Source organism: Alosa pseudoharengus, unplaced genomic scaffold, assembly GCF_046254945.1.
Source record: "Alosa pseudoharengus isolate Yale_2024_CS ecotype anadromous, Long Island Sound unplaced genomic scaffold, YU_APseudo_1.1 YU_APseudo_1.1_scf_19, whole genome shotgun sequence".
NCBI lineage: Eukaryota > Metazoa > Chordata > Actinopteri > Clupeiformes > Clupeidae > Alosa > Alosa pseudoharengus.
In genome coordinates this window covers 33,957,002-33,967,690 of record NW_027468657.1, presented here as the reverse complement: position 1 = coordinate 33,967,690, position 10,689 = coordinate 33,957,002, and the positions used below count along the sequence as shown (strand labels likewise).

General features: G+C 40.6%; 1 protein-coding gene across 1 annotated transcript in view; it reads left to right on the top strand.

Annotated features, from left to right (window-relative positions):
• The window catches only part of kdrl (kinase insert domain receptor like), a 46,903-nt gene extending 44,877 nt beyond the window's left edge, over positions 1–2,026 (top strand). The window contains exon 30 of the mRNA XM_076292517.1: positions 53–2,026. Coding sequence (XP_076148632.1) covers positions 53–236 — 184 coding nt within the window. The 3' untranslated portion in view covers positions 237–2,026. The remainder of the gene's footprint in view (positions 1–52) is intronic.
• Positions 2,027–10,689: the final 8,663 nt, after the last annotated feature.

The following is a 10,689-nucleotide window of genomic DNA, read 5'->3' as shown; positions in this document are numbered from 1 at the left end:
ACTGTTCAGTTCAGCTTCTGGTGATGTTAACCTTGACGCTTTCTCCCTCTAGAATGAAAACTGTGAGCAAGAGTAAGGAGTCCGTCCTAACCGAAGGGGACAGGGAGAAGTACCAGGCACCCGTCCCCTCGCTGGACTTCAGCCTGGAGGACTCGTCCCTGGACCCTGAGCTGGAGTGCCACAGCCCCCCTCCAGACTATAACTCCGTGGTCCGCTACTCAACCCCGCCTGTCTAGAGATGCCTTGTGCTGAGAGACCCAAAGAGCCACCAGTCCTCTCTGCTCCTCACCTGGGCAAACTGATCGCCTCTGCTCCCCTCCTCTCCCCTCCTCTCCCCTCCTCTCCCCCTCCTGAACTGAAGCTTGCGCCTCCAACTCCTCAGGAGTTGTCACAGACAGCCACTCCAATTTCTGTTTTTGCTCTAGTTTTCAAAGACTTTTTGGTGCCTTAGTTGCGGTCGATTCTTTGGACACTCGTTCCTTTCTCTGTTCTGTTTTCAAATGAGCACTTTCCAGGAGTAGATTTTTGTTTGTCGAGTACAGTGGTCAGAGGAAGGGGATGTCCATTTTTCATTAGCCTCGCCAAGCGCTGCTCACACTGTGCCCACACCACTGTGCTATCCACAGAAACAGCTAAAGACAGCCTCAGGTATTCCTTTTATCTACTGTGAACACAAAAAGAAGCACAACACATTCTTATTATAGCAGCAGATCTAATGACATTCCACTAAAGGCACTGGTGGCTATCCAGAAATGAAGCAAGCCAACTTTCCTTAATGAAAAATGCAGCGCGATAAGACAGCGGGGAGGGTAGATTTTTGAATGGTTTTGACATATTAATTATTTCAATTCTGTACAAATATTTTATGAAACTGGAATGTTATTTGATATTTTATTTTAATAGTATGTAATTATTTTGAAAATAGCCCTAAAATATTTTATAATATTTTTTGAACAAATGTTTTATATCTAAGCTTATTCTTGGGCTCTCTAAAACATGTATTTTTTAAAAGCAACTGTCAGACTAGCAACACAGGGGTCCTTGAATTATTAAAAATGCCGTCTGGAAATATATCTCACTGGATTGGCCAGACTTAAATAATCCACATTAAATCCACACAAAAGATGTCTCACCCAGGTAAATTTGAGGAAGCCCAGAGTTTTTATTGCACCCTCTACACAATCACTATACACAATCACTTATTTATTTCATATAGTCATATCAGATTTTATTCCACATGGACTTATCTCTGTAGTATGTTAAAGGAAGTATGAATGTGGGTGTGTCTGGAGGGTTTGGGTTGTTTTGTTGTCAGTGTTATTAGTCATCACCATATGAGTTATATGTCATCAGATTATGATATGCATTTGGTTAAATCATCCGCAGCAGTAAGTCAGAGCAGTCAAACCAAAGGTAATGTCTTACTCCCTCTGATGCAAGGCCTCATGCTGTTAACACTACTGTATACATGATCATTGCCTGAGTATTGCTGTTGCTAACCACATTGTTTGTAGTGAAGGTATTTTTTTTCCTGCTAAAATAAAAGGAGAGCTTGCAGGGCAGGCTACAAGTGAGCTTATAACCTTTTCAACAGGCTGGTCACTTTGGTATATACTGCTCATGGGAAGTTAAGTTAAACGCTTGTGCAAATTTATAGTTTTTGCTCTGTATTAAAAGTGGAAGTTATTAGAAAGATTATCAGTAGGGAATGAGGACAGTCTTGTAAAAGTCTTAGATTAAGTTGATCATTAGAGAAGGTCCTATGTTTCTTAACACTAACTTAGTGTGTATGTGCCAGTATTGCAGTCAGCATTCAATTTTACACCAATTTCCAAACAACACGTACTGCCAAATGATGTCAGTATTTGTTCTAGATCGACCAGTCTGTGTGCGCTTTGATGAAGTAAAATGTATGCACTGATATTTTTATCAAATATGGATTTTTTTTTGTATTCAAAATGTATTTTAATATTAACCAAGCATATGACTTAAATAAATAAATAAAGATTTATATATTTATACTTTCCATTTTGTCCATTGTCTTTCCTAACACATTCTCTGTTAATATGGTGTACATGTCCTGTGAAGTTATCACTCCATTCATTGAATTTTTTTTTTTCATTTTCAAAATGTTTAAATTGTTCAATTATTTCCAGACACTACACAAAATCCACCTGTTATGTACAACCCTTTGGCTAGAGTGCCAAGGCCTACAGTGAGTGTCTGCTTTTTAACATCCTGCAAAAGTACTGTGTGTGTATGTGTGTGTGTGTGTGTGTGTGTGGTAGGCGGTGTGTGTGTCTATGTCCATGTGTGTCTACTGTTTATGTGTGTGTGTGCGTGTGTGTGTAGGCTGTGTGACCCTGAGCGTGAGGATGGCTGACATGTTGGGACGGTGTGTCATCAGCGTGTGGCGCTCCTCCTGCTCCTTAGCCTTAGCGCCACGCTTCCTGAGCGGGGCGAGGTGCCGGCAGTCTGTCTGTCACCGGCACAATACCTCTGTGAGCGGGAAAGGAAGCAGGCCTTCATCATTCCCGTCATGACCGGGGGACTCTTCATGCGGGCCCTTCCTATGGGCCCTCAGTGCCCCCTGGCTCTGGCACAAGGTGTACCCCTGGCTCTGGCACAAGGTGTACCCCTGGGGCAGGCGGGCAGGAGGGGCTTTCTCACCGCTCCCCCGTCTCCGCTCGTCATGCTTACTGCATGTTTACAGAGAGGCTGAGTCGCTTATCTAAAAACACCAAGCTGGTATCAGAAGGTCAGCGTCAACTATCGAGCACTCCACGCAGGTTGGCCAGTGATGTAAACCGATCCCGGAATATGAGGCATAAACAAACAGGGGAAGGATGTTAGGGAGGGTCAGGGCCCATCATCTTCTTGGCCACAAACACACAGCACTTGCACACACACACGTATGCTGTTACTCACACACATATGCAGATACACACACTCACTCAAATATAGATGCACACACAAATCACGCACCTCTGGTATTTTTTCACTCAGGACAAAGTTGGGAAAAGACATACATATATGCATGCACACACACACTTACACACACACACATAAACATCGCCAACCCCTACTCTTGAGCAAATCATGAACGCATAGGGTTGTTTTAAGACTTCCCTAAACTCCTTCACAACTGATACAGGGTCAAGCCCCTCAAGTGGGTCCAATAACGACTAAAACAATATAATTCAAAAATAAAACTATCTGCATTAGAGACCGCTAAAATAATGTGTGCAGCTGAAACAGGAGAATGAGATCAGAATTTCATCTCAAACCCTAAAACAGGAGAATGAGATCAGAATTTCATCTCAAACCCTAAAATAAGGATAAGCCCTCTCATATGTCATAATTCCACAAATGACAACTTAAATATAATTTTCATTTAGATAAAATACAAAGTAAACAAGTCTTGGAATCATGCACAGGGTCAAGTATTCCATGTAGAGCCAACTTGGAAATGACTTCAAACTCTTGTAAACATCAGTCCACATGCGCACGTAACTGAAGACAAATGAGGATGAAAAAGTTACATTTGCATGAAGGAAACATGGCAACATGAAATGGTCCTGACCAGTTCTGACAGTTATTCCAATTGAAAACACATCTCCGGTAAGCGGAGGAAATTTCATTTGCTGCTGAGAGGATGGCGGATGTCCTTATACCTCACTCTTTGTTTTTGGTTGAATTCATTGTACTATAACAGTATGGTGCACTCGTGATCAAAAACACATTTGTCTGTAAAAAAAATAAGTAGTGGGAGCACATGAACCATATTTAATAGCAACCTGCTGGGGTACTTCCTCTAATGTCTTTGTAACACAATAGACAAAAAAACATTTAATTGAGAAAACATCCCGTTTGCATCTAATTAAAGCCTTTCACCTATGGGGACGTGTTTGGGACTTCTTTCCTCCACACAACTGGATGCAAGTAAATCCCTGCAGTGACTTCCACCAGCCCTTCCCAAGACAAACACAGCCCTCAGTGGCAGGATGCTCTATTAATCACATTACCAGAGGTGACACGTCCATGGGGCCCTTGAAGGTTGGCCAGAACACATTCTCTTAATCAGAGGGAGACTGAGACGGCCATCAGCCTCTGATTGTGAGCCCCCTCTTGGTTCCCTGCCACCTTAAAATGAAAACCCGATCCCAAATTTGCATTTCCAGCAGGGTCTCATACAATGCCTTTGCACAGCCTTCCTCTAAGGAGGCTGCGTCCCCTCTGCCTCTCACCTACAGGCAGAACAATGGGGCCAGGATGCCGTCTTCCAATGCAGACTTGATTTACCCCACCTTTCACCTAATCAGGAAGCAAGAGACCGGACCAATAACAAGAAACCCCCAGAGAGAGCTTTCGGCCTCCCAGAGCTCCGCAGGAGGAGAGAGCGCTCAGCCGGAGAGAACACTTTGTCTGAGGGCCACATGAGCACTCACAGGGGACTAGTGGGCTCCTCAGCCAAAAAGAAGCATGTTGCGCTAGAGCACAGCTCAACTACAATTCAATCTGTGTCATTTGTATGAGCAAAGTCTCATTGAGACAAAGTCTGGGATGGTTTTTTTGCCATACTCTACAGTCTGTAAACTTTGGGGCCCATAAAGATGTGGAAGACCTCCCATGCTGTTTGACAAAGACATAACAACAGTCTGCAAACTTTTACATTCAGGAAAAGCGAGGTTGGATTACAGAGGGGTTCATGAATGATGCAGGGTAATATGAGAGGGACAGGGGGCTGTGAACGTTGGCACAGTCTATTGAGAGAGAGATTTCCATCAAAAACTGGCCCTGTTTACAACCACAAAGTCGAGCTGAGTTGGTGTGCTGGAGGGTCTGTGGTCTCAGACGATAGGATTGACCACCACACCACACTCTGAGTGGGGTCCATGAGTCCTGCCCAACAGGCTCAGAGAACTGGGCTAGCCACAGACATGGAGAGGAAGAGAAAGTGAGTAACAGACAAATGAAAAGACAGAAAGGCAGCTCCTGACAGAAATCCAAGGGCTATAGTGTGGGTCCACAGTGGTCTGGGATGGGATTAACACTGCACCCCACCACAAACATGTGTTTGTGTTCATTAATAGCCCCTTCATCCTCGGAACTGATTATGGCACAGCAGTCGCTGCATTTTTCCCATGCCCCTCTGATGTCTCTGTATGGCTTTCTCGCCTCTCCCTCTGCTAACAAAGGCTGGCTACTGTTGAGCTGGTGCAATCACTTGGAAAGGCATGGAAATATATGCAAAGTCTTTGAGTCACATGACTGACCTGATTGCGTTTCAGGCATTCTAGCTTTCTTTGGGGAGTCTGGGGATGCTTGAACTTATGACAAGTTCAGCAATGTCGGCCAGGCTGCTCATTGTGAAAATCCTGTCTAAATGCATTCTTCTGGAAGAGTTTTGGAATAGCTTTTAAGTAATTTTGTCTGATAAGCCTGTGTTTTTAATTTGTGCACAAATACATAAATGGGAGATGGCAGAGAGGAAACACATGCTATGAATAGAGTAAACATTGTGCAATCGCTCTTCAAGTTGATTAGCGTTTCCCCAATGGCATGCCCGTCAGATGCAAATAAAGACAGCCTCACAGGCATTCCATTGTTTCTGTCATCTGTGTTTGTCGAAATTCCTCCATAAAGCCTTCTAATGGAACTCCGTGCACATCCCCTTCCTAATTCACAACATATGAGAGAAAACTAAAATAGACAGTGATTCTTTGATTGAGTGCATTAGAAAAAAAAGTACATTATGTAAAAAATGCATGTATTTAGGAAATACATAATTGTGTCATGACTCAGAGAATGACAACAAGATAAACTTTTTGGCTCAAAAACTGATTTCTCCATGAAACAGTGTTGGGATACTTTTTCATGGTTATATATACTGGGATTTGAGATGATGTCAGGCATTTATAACAGTAAGCCATTTATGAGTGAGGCAAAAACTGGCACATGAATGGCTCTTTTGCCGTTTCCTCTTTTACATCTTGCCCCAATAAAGGTATCCTCCACTTTTGTCAAATGCAGGTTAACAATTCCAATGGTTCAAATAACAGCACTTTCAAAAAAACAAAAGTAGGTCCACAACCAAGAAAACAGTTCTTTCTGTTATCACCTAAAACAACAGAACAGCGCTTCAACCATCAGGCTTGAAGCATCCTGTTGAAATTGAGACGGCATGTGAAGAGGCTACATCCAAACAACCAACCGGGTGCAGCTCCCACCCTGAGCAGACTCTGGAAATGTGTGGACAGGGTCATGTTTAAGCACTGCTCCTGCAGTGCGTCTGGAGGTCCATTTCAACAACATCTCCCATGTTATGCAATTTCTCTACGCCTCTCTAATTCTAACTTCAACTCATTTCTAGTAAATACCAGTCCTCACTCATGGTTATGTTGTTGTCCAGTGGCCAATAAAGTGGCAGAATGTAGGTGGTCAGGTTATTTTTTAGCTCACCCTGCTAATGATTTCATGTTCAATTTTATTTCCAGACAAACAAAGATGTATAAGACAGTTGTATAAAAAGTTTCTGAAATATGCTATACTGCAAAGAACTGAAGATCTAGGAAAAGTTGTGTGTAGAATGTATTTTAGGGTCCAACAGTTTGTGGAATCTTTAGATAAATGGTGAAACCGAAATGCTGGGATCCAGCCTCATTGTTTGTTTGTTTGTTTCTATGTACGGTTGCTTGTTTATTTAAATTGCTTTAACATAGCCCACAAGAGGACTGAGATATTAGAATTGTACACAGGACAAATGCATTATTATTATTATCATCATCATTATGATGGTTCCATATTGGTGGAATGACTTGCCCAGTTCTCTCCGTTCCTGTGATAGTTTTGGGTCTTTCAAGAGCTGTCTAAAGGCATATCTGTTCAACATGCACTTAGTTTATTAAGCATTTCTTATGTGTTATGGTTTGTATATTATAGTTTTGTTTATTTTCTTTAGGCTATTGATTGAATTGACATTGTTGTTTATTATTTATATTCTCCTTAAGGTAGTCTTACCAACTTTTAAATAGTTTACTGTTAAATGTAACTATTGTATTGTTTTTATTTGTCTGTCGCTTTGGACAAAAGCATCTGCTAAATCCCATAACCATGATAACCATCATCATCATTGTAATACTACTGCTAATTATTATTATTATTATTATTATTATTATTATTATCATCATAATTAGTGTGTTTGTTGTGCTCTGTTGTTGAAGCCTTAAGAAATATTAAGATTATATCTGATGTTATTATATATTAAATATATAACTAGAAGGTCAGTATACAACCCCAAAATAAATACTGTAGCCTACATGAAAGCATAGCTAAGAGGTTTACTGTTGCTGAACACCAAACAGTACCAGGATGCCAGCTAGTGGCCCTTCTTGGTGCAATCCTGTGCATTTCTTCTTACCTATATGCAAACAGGCTGCTTCTGTTTCTAACTCATTTTGAAGAATTTATTTATTCAAAGTTGGTATACATGATGCCAAAATGTTGCTGATTCTAAATTGTAAAGCTTTCTGTCATAATATGTTGAAATGGCAATACAATTTTAATACCTTGCCACATAAACAGTAAATGTGTCATAAACGTGCCATGCATTGCTTGACAGGGTTTACATTTCACAGGTTATTGAAACCTATAGTAATGGTGATATTCACATGCCCACAATGCATATCTGGCATAGCGCCACCATTTGGCAACACATAGAAGGGCTATTACACTAGTGGCATGTGATCAATTTTGACGCACTTCTAGGTGGTTGATCAGAATCATTTCAAAATGATTCATGAGGACATAATGTCAAGATGTTGATGTTGAATAGTGAAGGGATTGTTGATATGTTGAAATGTGTCAAAATGGTGATGCAATTCATTTAAATATCTCGCTGAATAAACCCAAAATCTATCATGAAGTCACAATGTATTGGCTGATTTGGCTGAAACTACACAGTTTATTGATTATTAATTCAATTGATTAGTAATGATGATACCCAAAATGCATGTCTGGCATAGCGACACCATCTGGCAACAGATAGATTGGCTATTTTAATGGTCTTATCTCTACCATCACATCAGTTTCACATCAGATTTGTTTCACATTTGGTGTTTGCACTTGCAAGTGTTCTGATTTTATGGGGGGCCATGTAGACTGATATGAATAGTTCCCATGGGTGAGATTAATGGTTTCCATGGGCAAAAACTCATGAAATATCCTCTATTCAAGGACAGTGATTTGGCCCGGGGACTCCATAGCGCCCCTCTATGTCATTAAGTCTTGTGGTCAGTAAATAGTTTCACCCACACAGAACAAAAGTTGTTAAGAGATGTGGACCTCCCTCAGAAGAGCATAACGAGCATGTGGACCCCACCCTCAGTGGGTAGACTGAAAGTAGTTTTATAGGATAATTTGACAACTGTTGCACTGGACATCACAAACGTTATATCATAAACTAGTTACTTGGAAGTGCATCATTGTACCCTACATATTTGCGGTGTAGTGCCACTTAGTGAATACCATCGTTGTAAAACGTCACACCCAACAGGAAGTGAGTAAGCGTTTCCAATGTATAAAACAAAAAGCAAAAACAAATAGCACACACATCAGATATGTGCATTTGACAAACGCACCACATGTGAGTGCATTGTTGGATTCCGAAAGGTTACGGGTCGCGGGCCCACCATCACCACTTGCGGCTATATTTTATTCATTTATTTTTACAATTTTTTCCTTTTTTCTAATGTGCAAGGACATAGTATATATTTGTCCTGCACCTGGCCTTTAGCAAGGTGGGATGTGCATAACATAACTCCTTCACTAAAATAACTATTAAAGCCCCTTTATTTTTTAGAGTGATAGCAGAGAGGGTCAACAAAAAAGTAGCATACCTTTGGCCATGACATGAAGTCAAATTCAGTGAAATCAATTCCTTCCACCTTGAATATGAGGTGGTGATGTGTATCTGTAACCTGCATTGTGTTTGGCATCCGTTACATATCCACTCGATGAGATTTATAGAATCAGACCCAAATAACAACTTTCCCTGGAACTTCTCAGACGTATGTCCTATCAGTGCTCCTATGCTCTGGCAAAAGTTAGAAAAAATATCAATACTGGTTTCTTAATGTCATGTTCTAAAAAGAACATCCACATAAATTCAGCTGTCAACAACTGACACATTTGTTCTATGCAGTGTATCTTGCTCTTACCCTTTACAGTAATGATATAACCGACGGACTTCTTTGAGCAACAAATATTAGCACAACAGTCTATGTCAAATTAACTAAATAAAATAATATTCAGACAAACATTTAGTTCTGATCTCGGTAGGTTTCACGTTTATGTCACCCCACCTCACGTCACCTTCCTTTCTTTGGTAGACATCGCCACCTTGAGGGAATATTCTGTAATTGCATGTTATCTCGGACCTACCGTCGTCGGCCACCAGAGGGCGAAATATAGTTAAGTAAAAAGGTCAAAGAACAAATGCGAAGATAAGAGTTCGGATGTCAGAGAAAGACATAGACAGACGGAAATAAGGAAAGGAAGGAAAGACAGAAGGAAACGCACGATCTAGCCACCGCAGATGTGTGTTGTGTTTATACGTTCATATCACTATGGCTTTCATGATGAGGGCTCCACATATGATATAATTTATGAACAACTGCTACTTCTTTATTATTTTCACGAATAAACAAGTAATATGTATAATGGACGCTCAGACAAACTCTAGAGGCTATAAGCTACTTTTACGATTTTTTCAAGCTGTCTGAACATCTGCCAGTGCGTTACAGTGTCTTAGAAAGGCTACACAAGTGACCTGCCCTACCCTACAGAAGTAGACTATAGACCTACGAAAGGCTACATTGCCATATTTGAATGATTACTATTGTGTATAAAACTTCTTATAGGAAAATATAAGTGTAGCCTATAGGCCTACGTGATTTAAATATTTTTAGCATGCAACGCCATAATAATTGCAAAACAGGTCGTCTTGGCCTTCTGTGTCTTTTCTGGTGACTGACTAAGTGGCAGGTTTCGGGAGGGTAGTCTAATTGCATAGGTAAAGTCTGCGTAAGTGCAAACTGTCACTGCCACTGCAAATTGATTAATAAGCAGCTAATATCGCCAATTTGGAGTCACGTAAATTCACTCAACGATTTGGGGTGAAATAATCGAATGACTTCTTAAATGGCACGCACACGTATTGGTTCTTTCATGGCGTGGGAGCCCTAGTCTGATAAACTACATGATTCCCTTCAACCGGAATTAGCTGTGAAGTGTGACCTCTAAGTGTAAATGTGTGAACACAATCGAATGTGAAAAGTTCGCCCAACTACAGGAGCTGCCACATCTCTGCAACAGAAGATCTTAGGCGAGAAACGTGGCTTGGGTAGGCTACTCTGCAGAAGTTCCATTCCCAAGTTACAACTCGCTCTCCAACGGCCTTGCTTGACTTAAACGCTAATATGTAATTGCCATTGCAAATCGTTTTATGTCATTGTTTGCCTCATCAGGGCAATATAGTGCTATTATTATTGTAGCCAATTCTAAAACTACAAATGTCATGTGATTTAAAATAATAATAATGATATTATTATATATATATATATATATATATATAGGCCTATATATTAAAAAAGTAAAATATAGGCTGATAAACATAATATTCATAATTAT